This window comes from Chionomys nivalis, chromosome 1 (genome assembly GCF_950005125.1).
Source record: "Chionomys nivalis chromosome 1, mChiNiv1.1, whole genome shotgun sequence".
Lineage (NCBI taxonomy): Eukaryota > Metazoa > Chordata > Mammalia > Rodentia > Cricetidae > Chionomys > Chionomys nivalis.
The window spans coordinates 126,160,234-126,182,484 of NC_080086.1; the positions used below are offsets into that span (position 1 = coordinate 126,160,234).

Genomic DNA, 22,251 nt, shown 5'->3' on the forward strand with positions numbered 1-22,251 from the left:
TCATCCAGAGAGGGAAGCCTAGTGGCAATGACGGTTCCCTACCCTCCCAGCCCAGCCTGCGACCAGGTCTCACTCTCCTTCCCCGGGAGTCTGCCTTCTTGCTGCCATTCCTCTGTAAAGGATAAATACCTACTTAGAACCAGAGTGCTGTTCTGGTTTCTATGGCTACCAACTGATTTCTTCTGTTCTGGAATTTCACATAAATGACCCCACAGTATCATTCAGTCTCTCCCATCTACTTCACAACATAATGCTCTTGGATGTGTCCAAGTCACGGGACCAGTGGTTTGGTCCATTGTACTGCTGGTCTAGTATTGTCGGGCTTTATACAACCCTCCTGGAGATAAACATGTGGCTTGCTTCCAGTGCCTTCACAATAGGAACAAGGCTGCTAAGGAATTTCCTTGGCTGTTTTTTCTTTAAAACAAAAAAGGAGCGGTGTGGTGGTGCACACACCTTTACTCCTAGCACTCAGGAGGCAGAGGCAGGTGAACCTTTGAGGCCAGCCTGGTCTACAAGAACTTGTTCCAGGACAGCTAGGACTGTTACACAGAGAAACCCTGTCTCGAAAAACAAACAAAACAAAACAAAATGTTTTAAGCACTAAGGCAGGAAGAAAATAAAACATGAAAACCAAATGGCAAATACATGGATGTGTATGAGGTATTAGGAAGGGCGAGGAGAAGCAATGTGTTTCGGGATCCCGTGCTCTGAACAGCCCAGGCATTTCTGCACTGAAGAAGCAAAGGTATTTTCCATTTTCCGTATCTTCTGGTCTGGAAAATGCAGTGGGTTACGTTGGTGGAAGATTACTGTCAGGCGCACTTCCTTTCCAGACCGATGAAAACTTGACACGAAACACTGGTTCCCACACAGACCTTGAGGCCCCTCTCCAAGTTCAGTGTTTTCTTCTGATAATTTCCCTTGACTGCTGCTTGTTGTAACCACACTGTTTTCACGCACAGTTGGTTATGAGCGGCACAGGTCGTAAAGACCTGCTTGTGCGTTGCCATGACTACTGCCTTGCAGGAGGTGACATTTCTACTCAGAAGCTGCAGCAACTCCTCTGCCTTTAGCGCCCTTTCCCCTGGAAGGAATCAGACTTGCTGGCTGATGTAGAGGGAAGAGAACCCTGCTGCAGCCTCCAAAAACAATCATTCTGTTTTAATCTTCTCGCTGGTGATTGGATTAGGTAGAGCGTGGGTCACACTTTTGGCTGATGAAACATGAGACAAAGCTGTTTCTGAACCCTGTCCTCATTGTTCTTAGGAAAGGAAGAAATTCTGTTTTATCTCTGGAGACGAGTGTATGAGAATGAGACTCCGAGCTACAGAAGCCATTCTGTTACTATGAGGGGGACAAGTTTGAAGACCAAGGAAGGTGTGGTTTGAATGACATAGTCCCCATAGGTTCAACTTCGTCCCCAGTTGGTGGAACTGTTTGGGAGGAGGCATGTCACTAGGGGTGGGCTCTGAGGTTTCCAAAGCCCAAGCCATTCCCAGGTAGTTCTCTCTCTGTTTCATGAAGATGGGTCAGTGCCATGTCCGCCTGCCTGTTGCCATGTTCCCAGTCATGATGGTCATGGACTAACCTTCTGAAAGCGGCCCCCCAAATAAACTCTTCTAGAAGTTGCCTTGGTCACGCGTCTTATCACAGCAATAAAAAGTAACTAAGACAGAGGGAAAATGGATAAATGGAAGAAGATGGATCCCTGAAGGCACAAGTGTCTAGGCACAGCCAGAGCCACACTGCTTCCTTTCCACCTCAAACCTCCCCAGTGTGCTTTCACAACTCTACAGATAAGTTTCAATAAAAAACGTGTTCCCAGCCAGACCGTGGGGCACACCTTTAACCCCAGCACTCGGGAGGCAGAGGCAGGCGGATCTCTGTGAGTTCGAGGCCAGCCTGGTCTACAGAGTTAGTTCCAGGACAGCCACGGCTACACAGTGAAACTCTGTCTCAGAAAAATAAAAACAAATCAACAACAACAATAACAAAAAAACCATGTTCCCTGAGTTTTGCAGAAGGCACAGACTAGGGCAGAAAGATAAAAAGCAAAAAACACCTGTAACCTACATACCTTTTCCATTCTTTGAAAAACATGATTCCACACTCTCACCTGAGGACCCCAACATTGAAACTTAAAGCTGGTACCCTGAAGCTCGGGCCCCAAACTAGAAAATTCTGTTTACCAAATGTAGAAGATGGGGGTGGTGGCTCACACCTTCACCCCCAGCACCGGAGAGACTGAGGCAGGAAGATGGCTGTGAGTTCCAGACCAGCCTGGAATAAAGAATGAAACTCTTCCTGAAATCAAAACAAGAACAAGCGAGGAAGAATCACCTTCACTGTTCTGAACGTTAGGGTCTCTGTAAGAACCAGCTAGCTACTATTGCAGGAAGTGACCACCAGCAAAATCAGCAGCAAAACCGAATAAAGGGTAAAAGTGGACGATGTCGCCAGTTGGTCAGGGCTACCAGCTTGTAGACCACACCACAGAGATTCCAGTGGTTAGATAAGATGTGTGAAGAGGAAGTCATAGGGACAGAACCTACAGTTGGGCTCCTCACTCAATCCCGGGACAGCCTCTTCAACAGGTTTAAATTATTATCTGGGGGAGGGTGACTTGGTTTACAGGGGATTGCTAATCAGGGAAGGGGCTTTCAGCGATTCTACACAATTCTCGGATGTCATCTTTTATTTGTTTGTTTGTTTTGTTTTCTGAGATAGGGTTTCTCAGCATAGTCCTGGTTATCCTGGAACTCGCTTTGTCAACCAGGCTGGCCCCGCACTCACGGAGATCCGCCTGCCTTCTCCCACGTGATCAAGTGTCCTTACTATTAGGCTGGTTTCAATCTTTTCACCAATCACTTCACAAAGTGCTTCGAAGGTGGCTGATAAAACAAGGTTAGCTATTCTTTTGAAACTGAGAACATGTTTAGTAATCTGAAAAGCCAGGTCTTCTAAATTCAAGTCCAGTGCCCCATCACTGGACTGATTATACAGGGCAAGAATGACCAGCAGCAGCCCGGGAGAGCTGTAGGACCACACATCTGGAGCACACACTGCCTGTGGCACATTTAAAGGAGCCGGGGGCAAACACGCCCACTTCCAGTATTTAAGGAAGGCATCTTAGATGGGAGTGGTGGTGGTGGGGACAGGGCAGGGAGAGAAGTACAAGGGAGCACACGAGCATTTATGAAACCAGATGAAAGGGAATTCCTGAAATAACCAGTCATTTGTCTGCATCACAGGGAAATGGCTACTTCCCTTGGCAGGAAGACATAGTCACTTGCTCTTCTTCTGTGATTTCTAGTTTACTGAGCATCTATTTAAAGCCAGATACTCTGGTAGGGTCACTTTCATCAACAAGGTGTGAACTCATCTCCATGATGGGCTAGTCTCTCCAGCCATATCCCTTGGTCATCCCTCCAGCACTCTGGTTACAGCAGGAGAGAAAGAAGTAAGTTCACTTACCTGGCCTGCTAGGTTGAAGTAAGAATGGTTGGTCAGATTAACCGGTGTGGTCTGGCTGGCCTGTGCTCTGTAGTTGATTGCAAGCTCCCCACCATCCAGGGTGTATGTCACCCAGACTTTCAACTCTCCAGGGTAGCCTTCCTCACCATCTGGACTGACTCGAGAGAACTGGACACCATTGGACAACACCTGAGGGGTCCACAGGACCTAGGAAGAAGTGTTTAAAGCTGCTTAGTCACTCCAGTCCCCGCCGAAATGCCACATTTCAATATTTAAAGAGCAAAGTCTAGAAAGGGAGCCTGTTAGGCAGAGATAAAGGCTTTTGAATAATAGTCTGGAGCTTTGCCCACCTAACACTGCTTTATACAGGAAGACGGCTTTTGGGGGAAAACATTTTCTCCTTTATCCACTTGCATTTCCTATATGTTCTTCTCCTAACTGTATATTATGTATTTGTGTCTGTTTTTCTTTTTCTTCTTTTGATAGCTTGTTTGGAGGTTCTAGCAGGGGAGCACAGCTACTCATATACCCCTCTATTAGGGGAAGGTCGTCCTCTTCAACTGAGCGCGCCGGTTCGGGAGGACGCACATGGAGCGGTGAGGGAGGAAGGGGACACCCGCCTTGCTAATCAGATCAGCCGAATCAACCCTGGCGATCAATGAGGTGACAGATGTCGCAGCCAGATTGCCCTCACATCCTTTGTTCTTCTTTTGATTCACAGCCCCCACCCCCAAGTCCTGGCTGTCATGGAACTTGCTCAGTAGACCGGGCTGACCTCAAGCTCAGAGACTTGCCTGCTTCTGCCTCCTGACTGCTGGGATTAAAGGCGTGTGCCATCATCGCCCAGTTTGACAAGTATTTTAATCTTAGTGTTCCAATCTGACAAACAGAAGACATTAAAGCTACTTATAATATTTAAAGATAGAGGATCTCTGACTTTGATTCAACGAGGTCTACAGATCCAGTTTCAGGACAGCCAAGCTTAGGAGGTAAAGGAATAGTGGAGAACAGGAAGCTGGTGAAGATGGAGCTGACGAGGGTCCAGGTTCCAGCCCCAGTAAGTAGCGGAACTTTGTAGCTTTGGCCACACAGCTCTGGCTTTGGAGTCAAGGATGTAAGAAAGGAGTTATGGAATCTTTCTACTTGAATAAGGAAAGCCACGGATGCCAGCAAAGTGTCAGGGGTGACCCAGAATGTATTCTCCAAGATGTCGATGATGCTAGGGTTGTGGTGTACCTGCCAAGGAAAGTTGCTAACAGGACATGGAACCAGCTCAAGAGACAGAAGTGTGTTGAGGTCAGCAAAGATGAAATGAATCGAAGATCTGAAGAGCATTTTGATATCAGACATGGAGATGCAGAATTTGGAGTTTGCCCAGCTAGTGTTTGGTCTTGCCTTTGTCCAGTATTTCCTCACTATTCTCCCTTTCCTCCTTTTTGGAATGGTAATGTATTTACTGTGCCATTTTATGTTATCTTCTTTTTCAATTTTGACTTTATAGGGGATTAGAGTTAAGAGATTGCACAAATCTCAGGACAGACTTTGAACTTAAGACTTTAAATAAGCGTGAAACTGTTATAGACTATGGGGAGGGGACTTTCGAGTCGGGCTGAATTCATTTTTGCATTATGATATGGCTACAAGTCTATGGGGCCCAGCGAGTGGATTTGGTAGTTTGAAAGCAGTGGCCACCATAGGGAGTGGCATTATGCTGTTCGGCTTTGTTTGAGTATTTGTGGCATTGTTGGATGAAGTGTGTCACTGTGGGGATGGGCTTGGAGGTCTCCATTGCTCAGGCTATACTCGGTGTGACACAGAGTTGCTTCTGCTGCCTGTGAACCAAGATGTAAAACTCTCAGCTCCTTCTCCAGCACCGTGTCTGCCTGCACAACACCTGCCATGGTGATAATGGACCACACCTCTGAAACTGTAAGCCAGCCCCAATTAAATGTTTTCCTTTATAAAATAACTAACTAAATAAAGATAATCTTGGGACCAGGAATGTAGCTCAGTTGGCAGAGTGCTTGCCTAGCATGCATAAAACCCTGGGTTCGATTTCTAGACCCACACAAATCCTGACATGGTAATGCATGACTATAATCTCAACATTTGGTAGGCAGAAGCAAGAGGATCAAGGGTTCAATGTCATTCTCAGCTCTTAAGGCTGTATGAGATATTATGTTCAAAAACAAGAACTTAACCCTTTTCTACTAAGGTTGATTATTATTATTATTATTTTGGTGTTGGAACCCAGGGCCTTACACATGCTAGGCAAATGCTCTCCCACAGAGCGACACCCTCAACACCTCCATAAATATTTATTCTAAATACTCTGAGGTTGGCCATGCTCCCTGAGAAGGGTTTAAAGCAAATAGCTAGCGTGCTTATTCTATTTCGAAGAGTTGCAATCTACAAGTCAGGGGTCCCACTTTAGGTACCAGTGTGCCCCTTACTCAGTGTGTGGCTTTGGGCACCAACCTTTCCCTAAAACAGAGGTACTGAAAAAGTTATCTGGAAGAGGTCTTCTTATTCTAGCAACCACAATTCCAAGAACAGTAATAACTATGGAGAAGTTCCCTGAAAGTTTGCTTTTGTAAACAGAAACAGGAATCCTGGGTTCACAGTGGAGCCTCTCAGCTTTGGCCGGGAGTCCTAAGCTCATGTATCTAGTAGAGGGAAATCCAACATTTGCCGAGTGCCCATTTTGAGCCCCACCTGGCTAGCTACTTCACAGGAGCTGTCTCACCATCTCAGAGGAGACTTACAGGAGGCACTGTCATCCAACGACCAGAGAACTGAAGTTCAGAAAAAAAGGAAGCTTGTTACATGTGTCGTTTTTTTTAAAAAGAAAAAGAAATTCCCCAAATTGATAAACTGTTCCCTGCAGGTTTCCTAGACAGCGACAGTGAACTGGAGCCAGAATGTGTGCCTGCTCCCTTGTCCTACAAATATCAGAATGAACTGGCCAGAGTCTCATTCCGATGGAGTTTGGGTGGCTCATAAAGGACTGGAGTAAAGAATTTCAGTGTGAGCTGGGCGGTGGTCTCTCTATGCAGTCCTGGCTGTCTTGGAACTCAGGCTGGCCTCAAACACACAGAGATCTCCTGCCTCTGCCTCCCGAGTGCTGGGATTAACGGTGAGCATCACTATGCCCCGCCAGCTGCAGCAAGCGCTCTGAACCACTGAGCCACCTCAGCAGCCCGACCATCCTTTCTTTGAAGGAACGGTGTAGTAGGTTTGGGTTTAGAGTGGCCTCGAACCTGTGATCTCCTGCCTCTCCCTCTTCATCATTTCCTACTGGCATGCATAACTGGCCAAATCTCCATTTTTCACAGAATAGTTAAATGAAACCTGTCATTCCGAATAGAGTTAAAAGCTAATAACCTGTAGACCAGAGGAATAACCCAGGGTCTTGTCTGTTCAGCTCCCAGCAGGGTCTGCTCTTGTCCAATGTGCATTTGACAGGAAGGGGAGCCCAGCAAGGGTGAAGGCCTCTGTATTCCCCACGGTGAAAGCAGCTACATTGAGAACAAATTCACTGAGATTGGATGACACCCTAACTCCCAGAAATGGCGAACTTTCAAGGTATTCTAAATAGAAGGCCTAGGGCTGGAGAGTTGGCTCCATAGTTAAGAGCACTTGTAGCTCCTGTAGAGAACCCAAGTTAATTCCCAGCACCCACATTATGGCTCACAACCATCCATAATTCAAGTCCCAGAGGACCTGATGCCCCTTTCCAGGCATTCAGGGCACAGGCATAAAGCAAAACAACAAGGACTCCTAGGGAGGATAAGACAGATCTGTGGGCAACAGCATTTGCATGGCAAGATGGCGCTGAGGGCAACAGCATTTGCATGCAAGCCTGACAACCTGAGCTCCACTCCTAGAACCCACAGTGTAAGGGAAGAATGGATTTTTTGTTTGTTTGTTTTTGTTTTTTGTTTTTCGAGACAGGGTTTCTCTGTAGCTTTTTGGAGCCTGTCCTGGAACTAGCTCTTGTAGATCAGGCTGGCCTCGAACTCACAGAGATCTGCCTGTCTCTGCCTCCCGAGAGCTGGAATCAAAGTCGTGGCCACCACTGCCCAGTGAGAATGGATTTCTAAAAGTTGTCCTATGACCTCCACATGCACAGCACGCATGCACACACACACACATACACAGTCAAGCATGCATGAGCACAGACAGACACACACAAAGACACATACACACATAAGCACACAAAGCAAATGAAATTTTTAAAAAAATTAAGGAAGCCTATACATGTGTAAGTTTAAGAAAAAGGGCCGGAGGGCTAGAGAGATGGCTCAGAGGTTAAGAGCATTGCCTGCTCTTCCAAAGGTCCTGAGTTCAATTCCCAGCAACCACATGGTGGCTTACAACCATCTGTAATGGGGTCTGGTGCCCTCTTCTGGCCTGCAGGCATACAGACAGAATGTTGTATACATAATAAATAAATAAATAAATAAATAAATAAATATTTAAAAAAAAAAAAGAAAAGAAAAAAAAAAGGGCCGGAGAGAGGGCTCAGAGGTTAAGAGTGCTGACTGCTCCTCCAGAGGTCCTGAGTTCAATTCCCAGCAAGCACACGGAGGTTCACAACCATCTTTAATGAGATCTGGTGCCCTCTTCTGGCCTGCAGGCATACATACAGACAGAAAACTGTATACAAAAAAGAAAAAAATAAAGTCGGGTGGTGGTGGGTGGCACACGCCTTTGGTCCCAGCACTTGGGAGGCAGAGGCAGGCAGATCTATGTGAGTTTGAGGCCAGCCTGGGCTACAGAGTGAGTTCCAGGACAGGCTCCATAGCTACTGAGAAACCCTGTCTCGAAAAACCAAAAAAAAAAAAAAAAAAAAAAAAAACTTTAAGAAAAAAAAAATCCCCATATGGAAAGTTTTAGGAATGAAATGTTTGAAATAGAATGTTTTTGCCTGGCCGCCTAGATTTTTGACCTTTAGAGAAAGTGCACAATGGAAATATTTTTATTATCCTCAGCTAAGTGCGATTCCTATCCAGGGAAAGGGCTTCCTGACCCTGATTTTCCACATTCCCAGAAATCTCACATCCTTAGTATTTCTAGTACTATTTCTAGTCCTGTCAGGACGCAACATTCATTAAAAGAAAAGTGAGATATAAATAGAAAAAGCACATTATTTCCAAACTAAATTATTCATTTACTGTTGAGATCAAATAAAGAATAAAGCATCAAGTTCAACAATGCTGCTCATGTTACTGTTTTAAAACTTCCGGCCCCAAACTTCAGTGGCTCCAAAAAAGCCTTGTCTTCCTTCACAATCATTCTCTAGACATCCACAGATGGAGGGATGCTATCTGCTCCTCGAGGGCAGTTCAAATCCCACCACCCCCATTGCTATGCACCTGTTCACTTCCGGCCCACTGCTCATCTACCTGCTGCACTGCAGGATCCTATACCAGTTCTGGAAGGGGCGGGTCGTCCTTGGAACCTCAAGAATCTAATCCTGTTAGGTTCCCTGGTGCACAGAAGGGACTCCCTCCACTAAAGGACATTGCTGTCATTGGAGTGTGTCGCTCGGAAGTTTTGTCTGTTGGAAACTTGGTGTTTGAGGTAGAGCACCTGATGGGTGGTTAGGACGAGATGACGCCATGATAGCGAGCACAGTCCCCCCCCCCATGCTGGTTTCAGTGGCTTTATAATAAGAGGAAGAAAGACCTGAGCTGTCACGATTATTCTAAAAGACCTCCTCCATGTCAGCACGAAGCAAAGGGAGAAAGAGCTGGCATCTGAGACAAAGCCAAAGGCTGGTGCCATGCTCTTGAACTCCCAGTTGCTAGGAACGTGAGCTAATTTAGACCTCTCTTAACAAACTACCTAGTTGGTATACACAGTTGTACCAATATAAATATTCAGAGGCAGGGTTAAGGGGATGTATTTCAGCTGGCAGAGTGACTACCTGGTCTGCATGAGGCTCTGGGTTCAGTCCCCATCACCAGATAAAACTGGCGATTCCTGGGTTGCAGAGACAGCTCAGCAGCTAAGAGTGTTGGGCACTCTTGCACCGTATCCAAGTTTGTTCCCTAGGTCCCGCATCTTGCAGCTCACAACTGCCAGCAACTGTAACTCCAGGAACCCAACACCCTCTCGGGCCTCCTTTAGGCACTTGCACACACGCACGTTCACACACACATGCACATGCACACACACACATGCACACTCACACACACACACAAATAGATAATAAATCTTTAAAAAACAAACAAATTAGCAATCCCAGAAATGGGAACTAGAGAAAGGAAGATCATAAATTCAAGATTATTCTCAGCCACACAGCCAGTTCAGGGCCAGCATGGGATACGTGAGATCCTGTCAGGAAAAAAAGAAAAGAAAAGAAAAGAAAATGTAGGGAGGCAGACAGATATACACTTACTATTTGTGTTTGTAAAGGGAATATGTGTTTGTGTCAATGAATAACACAGAAAATATAGAGGAATAGAAAGAGGAACAAGCTAGAACAAGTTGCTGTTTTGAGGCCCCTCTGAAGATCCCTGTCCCAGCCAAGGCTGGGTCCAGCTTCCTCTGGGTTGAGGTTTGCTCACAGACCTGGCATCTTCTGGAAATCCTCAGCCCTAACAGCGGTGGAACTGACACTTCCCTCTACGGTCTGCTCTTCCCAGTGTGAGCAGCACCTCGCCAAGGAAAGGGAACCAACAAGGTAGTCTGGTTCTAGGACAGGAAGCTGCTGACAGAAGCGGGGGAAACAGAGGGCAACCAACTTCCTTCAGCAGAGAAGAAACGGCGGCTTTGAACCGCCACCCACGTTCTCATCTTCTCCCCGCTAGCGTCTAGGAAGTAACCGAAGCTGCATGACCCAAAGGAAAGTTACCTCGGAGGCTTTCTCCCTCGCAGCCCAGAACAGTCAGAGTCACTGAGCTGAGTCACAGAGGGGCTGGGAAGCACAAGGCAGGGATTTGTCCATCACCGGAAAGCTGCTTGATCCACTTGCCTTCCTGACCGTGTTTCCCAGGGATTTGGGAGTGCTGATTGAGAAAGGCAGGCCTGGGTATCCTACTAGGAGATGTGTAGCTTTTGGGGGCCTCAGCGGTCACATTTGGTAATCGTACATAGTTTTTACAGTACTAGAGAAAATAGGTGCAAATGCCAGTGCAGTAAGTCATAGGAATAATCATTAACCCGCGTTTCTGAAACCCAGCTCCCTGAGGCTAACGCTGTGTAAGCCACGCTCCGTCTTTTGTCCAAGGCTGTCAAAGGCTGGAACCCACAACCTCTTCCTGGATTCCTCCACCACATGGGTGTTCCAGAGCCTGGGATTATGTCTGTCAAATACAGGCTTGCGGGGACTTTGAAGTGTGCCACGAGGGGGCCCTGTCACATGCTCAACTCACCTTGTCAAACCCTCTGAAGCCTCCATGGAGACTGTTGGGCTCTCTGTTGATGGGCAGGTGGTACTCCTTCCCATCCACCATGAATCTTCCTTTGGCAATTCGGTTGGCTACCCTCCCAACCACTGCTCCAAAGTAGGGCTGCTTCTGCAGGTAACCTGTACAGACAGACAGGGCATAAAACCATCATTTTTGTTTTGGTTTGGTTTTTGAGATTGGGTTTCTTTGTAAACAGCCATAGCTGCCCTGGAACTAGCTCTTGTAGACCAGGCTGGCCTCAAATTTACAGAGATCTGCCTGCCTCTGCCTCCCAAGTGCTGGGATTAAAGGCGTACGCCACCACCGCCTGGCTACATACACATTTTTTTTTACTTCAAGAATACCACACAATTAGCAAACAGAAGAAGATTTTATACAAATGAATTCAAAGTGATTTAAAAAAAAAAAAAGAGGGTTTTGATTTTTTTTTTTTTTTTTTTTGAGACAGGGTTTCTCTGTGTAGCCCTGGCTAATCTCAAACTCAGAGTCCTGGATGCTGGGATTAAAGGTATACGCACCACCAACTGCTTATCCTAAGCTTTGAGATCTGCCCATCCCTAACATAGCTATCTACCATATTTCTCTTGATAGCTATAAGGTATCCTGATGAGATAAAATATTATTTACTTTGGGGCAAGTACTATAAAAAGCAAAGTTGCATTGTTGCAATTATGACTTTGAACATAAGCATATTATAGCATTTCCCACTTCTTTATGTTCCTCTGTTCTTGGTTTACAACAGAAAATATTATGGATTTTTTGCTGACAGTTTTTTGCTTTAACATGAGGAATACTGGTCTCCTTTCCTAAGGCGCTGTACCACCACCACTTCTGACCAACGGAGATGGGATTCAATCTTGTAAATTCTTTTTCCACAGCTGTAGAAGACTGTCGGGGTACAGACCCTGAGCTGATTAGGCCAGTTCCAGGTTCCCGCTGCTCACCTGGCCCGGCACGAGCTAAACATTAACCATTTTGCAAGCTCACTGTCCTGTTTCCTTCCTTGCTAACTCATGATGCTTCTGAGTTCCATCCCAAAGATTCTGTTAACAGTCACCGAGCAATTTCTAAGTCCTGGACACTTGCTGGGTGCTCTGTGTTTCACTCCAGTCATCCTTAGAACTTTGCGCAAACAGAGATACTCTTACTAACCCCATTTTACAGAGAAGTTAAAGGATTAGCCCCCAAACAACATTGAGCGATAAACCCAGACTTGATCTTGAAAGTCTGGTTCCAGAGTTTGTGTTTCTATTTCTCTCTTTTTCAGGCAGGATCATGTGATACAGACTAATTGGGCCTTGTGATTCTTCTTTTTCTACCTCCCAATTGCTGGAATTATTGTATGGGTCACCACAGCCTCCCTACTGAATCCATGCCCTTAAGCATAACATCGCTGACCAGTTCTCCCTCAGTATCCCAGCGGAGGCCGCTCCACTCAGGACACACCCTCGTGAGACATCAGAATCCACAAATGTTCACATCCTCATCGAGAACAGTGAGGCATTTGCATAAAAATCTATGCATATTCTCCCGAATACATTTTTTGGAGGGGTGCTGGGAATTGAACCCAGGTCCTCTGGAAGAGCAGCCAGTGCTCTTAACTGCTGAGCCATCTGTCCAGCTCCTCTCCCACATACTTTAACTCACAAATTACATATAATACTTAAACTTGTAAATATTACATGAATAATTGCTAGGCAACAACTAGAAAAGTCTAAACACCTTTAGTACAAATGCAATCCCCGAGCCGGGCGGTGGTGGCGCATGCCTTTAATCCCAGCACTTGGGAGGCAGAGGCAGGCGGATCTCTGTGAGTTTGAGACCAGCCTGGTCTACAAGAGCTAGTTCCAGGACAGGCTCCAAAACCACAGAGAAACCCTGTCTCAAAAAACCAAAAAAAAAAAAAAAAAGATGGGTGAGTCAACAAGAGACAAACACACCAAATGTAATGGTCATACTCTGTGACACAGGAGCCTTCAGATCTAAGACTCAAAGACCTAAGGTGAGCTATCCGTTTTTGTGCTTAGGTCTCATAAAAGGTGGACATCTATGTAAAAATACAGCTTGGTAAAATGGATATAATGCAATAGCAAGGAACTGAAGAGGAAATCCATCAGGGCCTGTCTGTTAGATTCTGGCTGGCCTCTTTGGGCAGAACTCCCTTCTCTTAGGTTTGGGTAAGATCTTTTCTCTATAGTCAGTCAAGAAGGGTCAGCCAACTTAGAAAGATGGGAGAAAGAATAACTTTTTTTTTTTCTATGTACTGTGGCTGGCTTTGGGGAAGAGGCTTTTGGTTCCTAAAAAAGAAGTCTGGTCTGACGCAAGTTTTGGCGGAGGATGATGAAGGAACAACAGGAGAACAGGAACTGGCCAGACGCTGCATCTAAAGGTTTCACTTTGGGCTATCATTTTCTGAATACCAGTTAGTCTAAAAAACATAAAGAAAAACAATTTTTGATCTATCTCAAAAGAAAAAAAGGAGGAGGGGAAGAAGAAAGAAGGAGGCTGGGTGGTGATGGCACATGCCTTTAATCCCAGCACTCAGGAGGCAGAGGCAGGTGGATCTCTGAGTTCAAGGCCAGCCTGGTCTACAAGAGCTAGTTCCAGGATAGGCTCTGAAACTACAAAGAAACCCTGTCTTGAAAAACAAAAACAAAAACAAAAACAAAAACAAAAAGGAGGAGGAGAAGGGGGCTGGAGAGATGGCTCAGAGGTTAAGAGCACTGACTGCTCTTCCAAAAGTCCTAAGTTCATTTCCCAGCAACCACAAGGTGGCTCAAAGCCATCTATAATGAGATCTGGTGCCCTCTTTGGGCTTGCAGGCATACATGGAGACAGAATGTTATATACATAATAAATAAATAAATCTTTCAAAAAAAAAAAAGAAAGAAAAGAAAGAGATGCTCAGAAAGGAAGAAACATCAAGAGCACTGGTGTGGCTGACAAGATGGTTCAGTGGACCAAGAGGCTTGCTACCAGGCCTAACCACCTGAGTTTAATCCCCAGGTCCCACATGGTGCAAGGGGAGAACTGGGCCCCGAAAGTTGTTCTCTGACCTCCACCATGCTCCCCCACCATAAATAAATAAATATATTTGAAGAAGAAGGAGGAGGAGGAGGAGAAGGAGGAAGAAGAAGAGGAGGAGAGAAAGTGGTGAAGAAGAAACAGCAGCAGCAGCAGAAGAAGAAGAAGAAATAAGAACAATAAACCCAAACCTTTTCTTAGTCTGAAACTGTTTGGCTGTATCTGTTTTTCAGAGAAACCTAACATACGCACATGGAGCCCCACTCCACGCTGTGCCAGGTGTTAGAGCCGGTGTGAGACAGCAAGGCCCTGCTAAGAATCCCTTCCCTGGGGCCTCTTCTGACAACAGTGGCTGGGGCCCTGGAGAGAGACACACTTACCAGTTCCTTAGTTTGGATGAATCTGTAGTTTCTAAGGACTAAAGCATAAGGACCAAGAAAACATTCTTCCTGGTTGTCTCTGGGAAACCTTTTATAGAACAAACAGATCAAGTGCCATGAAGCCTTCCCATCAAATTAGGACCATGAAAAATGATAAGCTCAGATCCTGAAGAGGGCATGACTGAAAGGGGTTTGAATTGCAGAAAATATTGTTTATCATCAAGAGGTCAAAGTTCTGTGGTCTAGCTATGAATGCTTAGGGAACCCAACTGCCAAGTTGCAAGTTTGTCCTGGTTCTGGAGTCAGAATAAATTACTAAATACTTAATGGTGTGGTGTGGGACACCCTTCTGTATGCTGTGAATATGTTTTATTACTATTGGTTAACAAAGAAACTGCTTTGGCCTATGACAGGGCAGAATACAGCCAGATGGAAAAGCCAAACTGAATACAGGGAGAAAGAAGGTGGAGTCGAGAGAGATACAAGCAGCCACTGGAGATATAAACTAATAGAAATGGGTTAATTTAAGTTGTAAGAGTTAGTTCATAATAAGCCTGAGCTAATAGGCCAAACAGTATGTAATTATTATTAAGCCTCTGAGTGCTTGTTTTAAAAGCGGCTGTGGGACCAGGTGGGACAAGAAACCTCCAGTTATAATGAGAAACCTCCAGTTATAATGAGAAAACTCCAGTTATAATGAGAAACCTCCAGTTATAATGAGAAACTTCCAGTTATAATGAGAAACCTCCAGTTATAATGGTGGAACACAGCCTTTCTACTCCCACGCTACCCGATCAGACAGCCTGTGACTTTGCCAGTCAGGAGGAAAATTACTCCCTACTTCCCGTCAGAAGCTCCCCCTACTGAACTCCTGTCTTTAGGCTGTAAGAAAACAACTTGAATTGACAGTCACTTTAATTATGCCACATAATGCCAGGTGGTGGTGGCGGCGCACGCCTTTAATCTCAGCACTGGGGGAGGGGGGGCAGAGGGAGGCAGATCTGTGAGTTCGAGGCCAGCCTGGTCTACATGGGAGGTCCAGTACAGCTAGTGCTGTTACAGAGAAACCCTGTCTCGAAATAGAGATTAAAAAAAAATAATAAAAAAGATGACAGATATCTCCACAACACATTATCAGGATAACAAAAATTAAATAAATAAAAAGTCTAGCAGAGTGAAAGAAGCTACTTAGGGACAAAAGAAGGACAAGCGATGACAATGACTAACAGTTCTCTAGTTAGAGACTTTGCTCACATGGTCGGACATGGGCAGAGACATACACTACAGGTCTGGAGATGTTAAACAACTTGCCAAAGATCACACAGCTTTAACAAAGCATTGATTTAAATCAGGAGTTCTCAATGTTCCAACAAGGGCAGCTTTTGGCATTTGCAGTGTCTGTCTTTAACCAGGACTCTTTTGTCTCCACTCCCTATCAGAACCTAGGTTTCTGCTGTTCCTGTCTTGAAACAGGGTCTCAGGTATCCCAAACTAACCTTGATGACAATGACCTAGCAAACACCACCATGCCTTGTTTTTATGCAGCAGCAAAGATGAAATTCAAGTTTTTTTGGTTTTTGGTTTTGTTATGTTTGAGTCAGGGTTTATCTGTGTAACCTCGGCTTGTCCTAGAACTAGCTCTCTGTAGACCAGGTTTGCCTCAAAATCAGTTATTTGCTTGCTTCTGCCTAAGTGCTGGGATTAAAGTCGTGTGCCACCATGGAATTCAAGTCTTTAAAGCTACATGCATGTTGGGCAAGCATTTTAGCAACTGGGCTACATTCCCAGCCCTTGGACCCCGGTACTGTTTGTTTATTGCCAGTCATGTGCTCTACCACTGAACTACATCCCCAGACTTCAAAGCATCAAGGGTATTTTTTCATTGTTTCATAGTGGCTCTCACAGCAGTAATAGCTGGTTATTTGGTAGTAACTGGGGTGGGGTGCAACGATAGGGAAGGCGTCTCATTGATTGCATGTTTATACCCATGGCTTTTTTTGTTTTTTTTTTTTTTGTTTTTCGAGATAGGGTTTCTCTGTGGTTTTGGAGCCTGTCCTGGAACTAGCTCTTGTAGACAAGGCTGGTCTCGAACTCACAGAGATCCGCCTGCCTCTGCCTCCCAAGTGCTGGGATTAAAGGCGTGTGCCACCACCGCCCGGCAATACCCATGGCTTATAAGCAAATATTCTTATCACAGGCTTTGAAAGAAGTCATAATGACTATTGGTGGGTCACACAAGATAATAAAAAAGGGGGAGCAAAAACCCACAGGAGACATTCCTGATTTTATTTTTCAGGCTACAACTAAAAGATCATATATAATTTCCCTCTTTAGAATTCTACAGAAGAAATATCTCATTTTCCCAGAGAGAAATTGAATCATTTTGACCTCTGGCCATAGCTGCCAGCCAAGCAGTTTATGTAACAATCTATCTGGGAGACAGGCAGTTACAAAAGGGACATGGTTCACAGAATTACCAATGTTTGGCCTTCCTCATAGCTCAAAACAGTTCTGAAACAAGGCAAATTCTTTCACTTCAGATTATTTGCTCAGCTTGTTTATGTAAATTTATACACTCAAATTTAGAAAATTAAACTACAATTATTCATTTACTTATCTGTGTGTGTGTGTTTTCAGGGACTGCACGTGCACCTATGAAGGTCGGAGGACCAGTCAATTCTCTCCTTCTACCATATGGGTCCTGGGAATCAATTTCAGATTGTCAGGCTTGGCAGCAAGCACCTTTACCCAATGAGCCATTGGTTCCATTATCAGGGTCTTACTAGGTAGCACTGGCTATCCTAGAATTTGCTGTGTGGATCAGATGCCACCAAACCCACTCTAAATATTCTTTGTTTTGACACATGGTTTCTCTGTAACAGCCATAGCTGTCCTGGGACTTGCTTTGTAGACCAGGCTGGCCTCAAACTCACAGAGACCCCCCTGAATCCACCTCTTGAGGCATTTTATACTTTCACAGTTGAGATAATATACTTCCTGTTGTGACATGAGCTAATGCCCATCTTCAACAACACAAAAAGATTCTATGAAAACCTGAAAAACAGCACTTTATAAGGGGAACTAGGTTTCCTTTGCCATAATCTTGAAGACGGCTAACATCTCAGAAAGCATTACTTAATAATCTACAAGTGTTTTCCTTTCAATTTCTCTTTTGAAAATGGCTTTTCTTTCATTTTAAAATAATTCAGTATTTTATAGCACAGGAATGAAAATGTCCATCTTGACAGATACAGCACCAAGAATATTTTAAAAGTTCTGGTTTGGTGAAGCTGTGATGCATGTTGATAAGAAAGTGCTATAGACCGTGGTTCTCACCCTTCCTAACCCTTTAATACAGTTCCTCATGTTGTGGTGACCCCCAACCATAAAATTATTTCATTGCTACTTCATAACTGTAATTTTGCTGTTATAAATCCTAATGCAAATATTTGATATTCGACCTAAAGGGGTGGTGAGGCACATGCTGAGAACCACCGCTTTAGAGCTTTCTCAAGCAAGTGACCTGCTGGGTAACTCTAATGCCCTTTGTCTAGAGCTTTTTGAATAGGTGAGGATAATTCTTTCACTGAGCCTCCAATAGGCACCCCAAACTAAGATGAATAGCCTCACGACTGGTACTTCCAGGCCTGTAAAGAGACTGGTGCCCCTGGGTGGGATGTCATCTGGGCTCACATTTCACATAGATTCCCAAGAAATCTTGTGATCTTATTTCAGGTCCAAGGACTCTCACCTCAGAACTAAGGAGCGAGGATGGTTGTGTCTCTCTATGGGGTGGTGGGTGCCCCCCCTGCACGGTGATGTGGCAGAGACAGGTATAAGAGCAGGTACCACCCACCACCTCTAATGCTCAGACTGGCTCCGGAATTCTCCATATCAGATTAGCCCTTCACTCTACTGTAATCTCTGATTTTATTTCAGTTCAGAAAAAGGCTGTGATACCACAGAGAGGAGTGACTCAGCAAACCGGCTCTAAAGCCTCCTCCCTTCAATCGCTGGACCTCTCGCCTTCCTACTTTGAGGATGTCTGGACACAGAATGAGGAATCGGGGCCCACCTTCTCCAAGTCTCCACACTTTCCCACCAGTCTGCCCCTTGCAACAGCCTCAACTAAATTATCAAGGAAATTCTGGTTGGGGAAACAATCAAACAAAAACCTGTTATGGGGGTTCCAGGGCAATAAAGACAAAGACAGCCAGAGGTGATCCAACAGGAGCCTCAGCAATACTCTGACAAGGCATTTTAGCAAAAAGATGGGGAACACATCTATTTTTGTTTAAGGGGCAAATAAAAAATAAATAAATAAATAAAACAAGGTTTTCCTGTTGACCCCAAAACCAAGAGCCAAATTAAACATCTGAAGAACCAAGTGGGTACAAAGACGTGCCGAAAGGAAAACCTCAGACCTCCTCTTGCGGTACAAACTCTGTCTACACCCACCACCTAGCAGAGTAGATTCATTCTCTTTGCATTTGCCAATTTTACTTTGTTTTCTGTCTGGTTATGTGCAATGCTAAGGCAGGACAAGATGTACACTTGCCCGCTGCAATCAACCTGCCATCCACTGACTTCACTTCATAATCGTTGGGCTAAAATCTGCTCCCAGCTAAATTGCAAGTTGAGGGTGACCCCTGTCTATCTTGTTGGGTGCGTTCATTGCATTAACAGTTTTAACTGCATGAGTTAAATTAAAACTCGTGCATGGATTAAGATAAAACTGCAGGCTCTTGCCTGTGATCCCAACACTTGAGAAGTGGAAGCAGGATGGTCGGGAGCTCCAGGCTAGCCTTGGCTACATAGTGAGTTAGGGGCCAGCTAGGGCAGTGTGAAACCCTGTCCAAAACATAAAAAGACATGATTCGAATTGCCCAACAGATCTGAATGATAATGCCTATGTCTTAGAAGGCCTCAGACTAGTGGCTTTACCCCTTCCATTAAGAATATGTTCCTGAGCCGGGCGATGGTGGCGCATGCCTTTAATCCCGGCACTCGGGAGGCAGAGGCAGGCGGATCTCTGTGAGTTCGAGACCAGCCTGGTCTACAGAGCAAGAACCAGGACAGGCTCCAAAGCCACAGAGAAACCCTGTCTCAAAAAAAAAAGAATATGTTCCTGAGCAAATAAATGGAGGCACTGTGCCCCACACTGACCACAGTAGCCAAGGACTCAGGTGAGTGTACACCAGACCTGTATTCTGAGGCATTTCTGCCCAAGCAGGTCTCAAAGAAAATCCGATGGGGGAGGGGGTGTAGTAGTAGTAGCAGACGCTTGGATTTTGCTTCCTCAAAAAGAAACACAAGGAAGTTAAAGGCTGCACACACCCTGTGGCCCACAGTTCGAAGATCACTCTAATGAGTTTGGTCTCCTTCAGCTGACTTCCTCGTGAACCGTGACTAGTACGACTGTCTAGGGGAGGCCAAGTCCTACAGTTATATGCATTCGATCCGGTTTTTTACAACCACACAATCCCATTAGCCGCTACCATTACTCTATTCACGCGCTTCCAAGTTAGACTGCCCCAAGCTTGGGAACCTCAAGTCCCGGACCCGGGGTACACAGGACTAGGAGTTTGTGCGAGCCTGGGGCCGTTTGGCAGCCCTGGGCAAGACGCGACCCACCTTCCAACTCGGCAAAGCCGAGCACCACGTCTGAGGCTTTCCCCTGCCTGTCTTTGACGTGCAGAGCTGTGATCGTGCAGCCCCAGGAGATGATGTCCACACTCAGCTGGTCTGACCGAAGCTGGAACTTCTCCACTGTCCCTCCCCCCGAGGGCAGCTCTCCAAACACGGCTCTGGTCACCGAAACCATGGGGAAAGTTCGGGGCGCGCAGCTACTCCCTGCTGTTCAAACTCTAGCCTTGATCGCGTTTGGGAATGATAAAACTTCCCAGGAGAAGGGGAGGGATCCAGTTTAACTCCACCCCTTTATTGCCTGGATTTTAGCCGAGCACCCCTAGGGGGGTGGGAGGGGAAATGCCTGAAGCCTTTTAAAAACTTTCCTTTGCCTGAGGTACCTGAGAAGTAAACTTTCCAGTCACGCCTGCAGGTCTTTTCCTTCGCTAATCCTAGCTGCAGTGCATGTCGGGAAAAGTAGTCTTTAAGAAATTTGCAATTGAATCTTGGGACATGTAGTTTACACCAAAGCAACTATTTATTTTGCGCAGTGGCGGTCAAAAGACAATCTCAGGTCTTTCCCTAGAGGGCTCCGACGAATCGACTCAGGTGGGCAGGCTCGGGGGCCGCTCCTTTCTCACTAAGCCGTGCTGCCCATCCGCACGTAGTCTTTCTAAACCCCAATATCACTGTTCTCTGCACACCTTCATAAGATGCTCTGAGCTGAGCTGGTTGACCGTTAATGCTGGTTATTAATAATGGGACAATAAGACAGACAGATCCCGAGGGAATTCTGGTAACCCTTTGTTCGGGGTCCACGAAGTAGCGTGGTGCAGTGGTGATTTAGAGATGGAGAAAGTCGTTGCGGACTCCTCTGCTGGCTGATAATCTGTCTTGGTTTTCCTTTTCATTTTTCTTTCCTTTTTTTTTTTTGCTTTGTTTTTCTTTGTCTCAAGGGATTAAGCGCTCATGAGATTGGGTCACCTGACTGACTTTCAGTCTCCAATTTAGGCAGGGCTCTCCTTATACGTGTAATCCGATAGTCTCAGATTGTGTAGACATCTGCCCCCTTTTGCTCCCAATGTTCAGAGCTCCTTCAAGAAGGGATTAATGGTGCTTGTTTTAGAAGAACATGTATTTTAAAAAAAGGAATTAAGGGAGCACGTATTTATTGAAGTTCAGCTTCCAAGTAAATCAGGTAAATGCAGGGTACTGTTTTTTTTTTTCTTTCAAGAAGATATACTTCGGTGTGTATAGTTTGAAGACTCTGAGGTCCTTAAATTATTATCTTGCTTTAGTGTGCCTCATAATTACTTGCCTGCAATTTCTGACTCTGGGAACCTAAGATAACAATCACAAATTATCTTAAATAAACAAATTGTCTTAAATAAAAGAATTATTTCTGTGTTGAGTGTTTTGCCTGCATGTGTGTATGTGCAGCTCATTTGTGCTGGGTGCCCAGAGAGGTCAGAAGTGGGTGCTGAATGCCTTGGAATTGGGGTTCTAAATGGTTTTGAGCCGCCATGTGGATGCTGGGGACCCCGATGCTCTGCCAGAATGAGAGATGTTCTTCTTTGCTGGGCCATCTCCTTAGTCCCCTAAAAATTTTAATTTTAATTTTTTTTATTATGTGTAGACGTGTGTCTGAGTGTGCGGTTATGCCCGTGCATGAAGTGCCCATGGAGGCCAGAAGAGGGCATCTCATCCCTTGGCACTGCCGTTGTAGTGCTTGACAGGAGGGCTGGAGATCAAACTACGCACTCTGCAAGAGCGTTAGTGGTTGGCTCTTAGATACTGAGCCATCTCTCCAGCCCTGGAATCTTCACTTTTCCTCGCCTCTCAGGCAGTTCTGATATCAATTATCTGGGACTAGATTTAAAGACATACTGTTTGAACTTTCAGTGACTAACTCACTTTTCCCAAATTAGGCGTTGATAGCCTAGAGTGCTATTAGGAGCCTCAACAGAACCATGAAATAAAATACAGACACCTCTGTCTTTCAGTGATGAATCTGCTTCTCTAGAAGATGGCTGGTTCCCAAAGGAGGAGAGGTCTGGGAGCCTAAAGAAGCATAGAACCCACTCCATCTGACTTACATTAGCCCATAATTCTTGTCTGTGTTAGCCATATGATGTGGTACCTTTATCAGTGAGGTGTCTGGATGACAACTGCAGACTGAGTCTTTCCTCTTCCCAGAATTCTCCTGTTCTCCTCACCCCATCTCTACTTCCTGCCTAGCTACTGGCCAATCAGCGTTTTATTAAACCAATACAAGTCCATTGTGCCACAGTACATCTGTATTCCTGGTCTTTACTTAGCCTTGG

The 22,251-nt window shown here is 45.3% G+C and overlaps 1 protein-coding gene across 1 annotated transcript in view; it reads right to left on the bottom strand.

The window, feature by feature from the left end:
• Galm (galactose mutarotase) overlaps positions 1-20,368 on the bottom strand; it is a 62,304-nt gene extending 41,936 nt beyond the window's left edge. Inside the window, exons 1-3 of the mRNA XM_057775737.1 lie at positions 19,934-20,368; positions 10,860-11,014; positions 3,478-3,684 (exon numbers count right to left, since the gene is read on the bottom strand). Of these exons, the coding sequence (XP_057631720.1) occupies positions 3,478-3,684; positions 10,860-11,014; positions 19,934-20,123 (552 nt within the window). The 5' untranslated portion in view covers positions 20,124-20,368. The remainder of the gene's footprint in view (positions 1-3,477; positions 3,685-10,859; positions 11,015-19,933) is intronic.
• Positions 20,369-22,251: the final 1,883 nt, after the last annotated feature.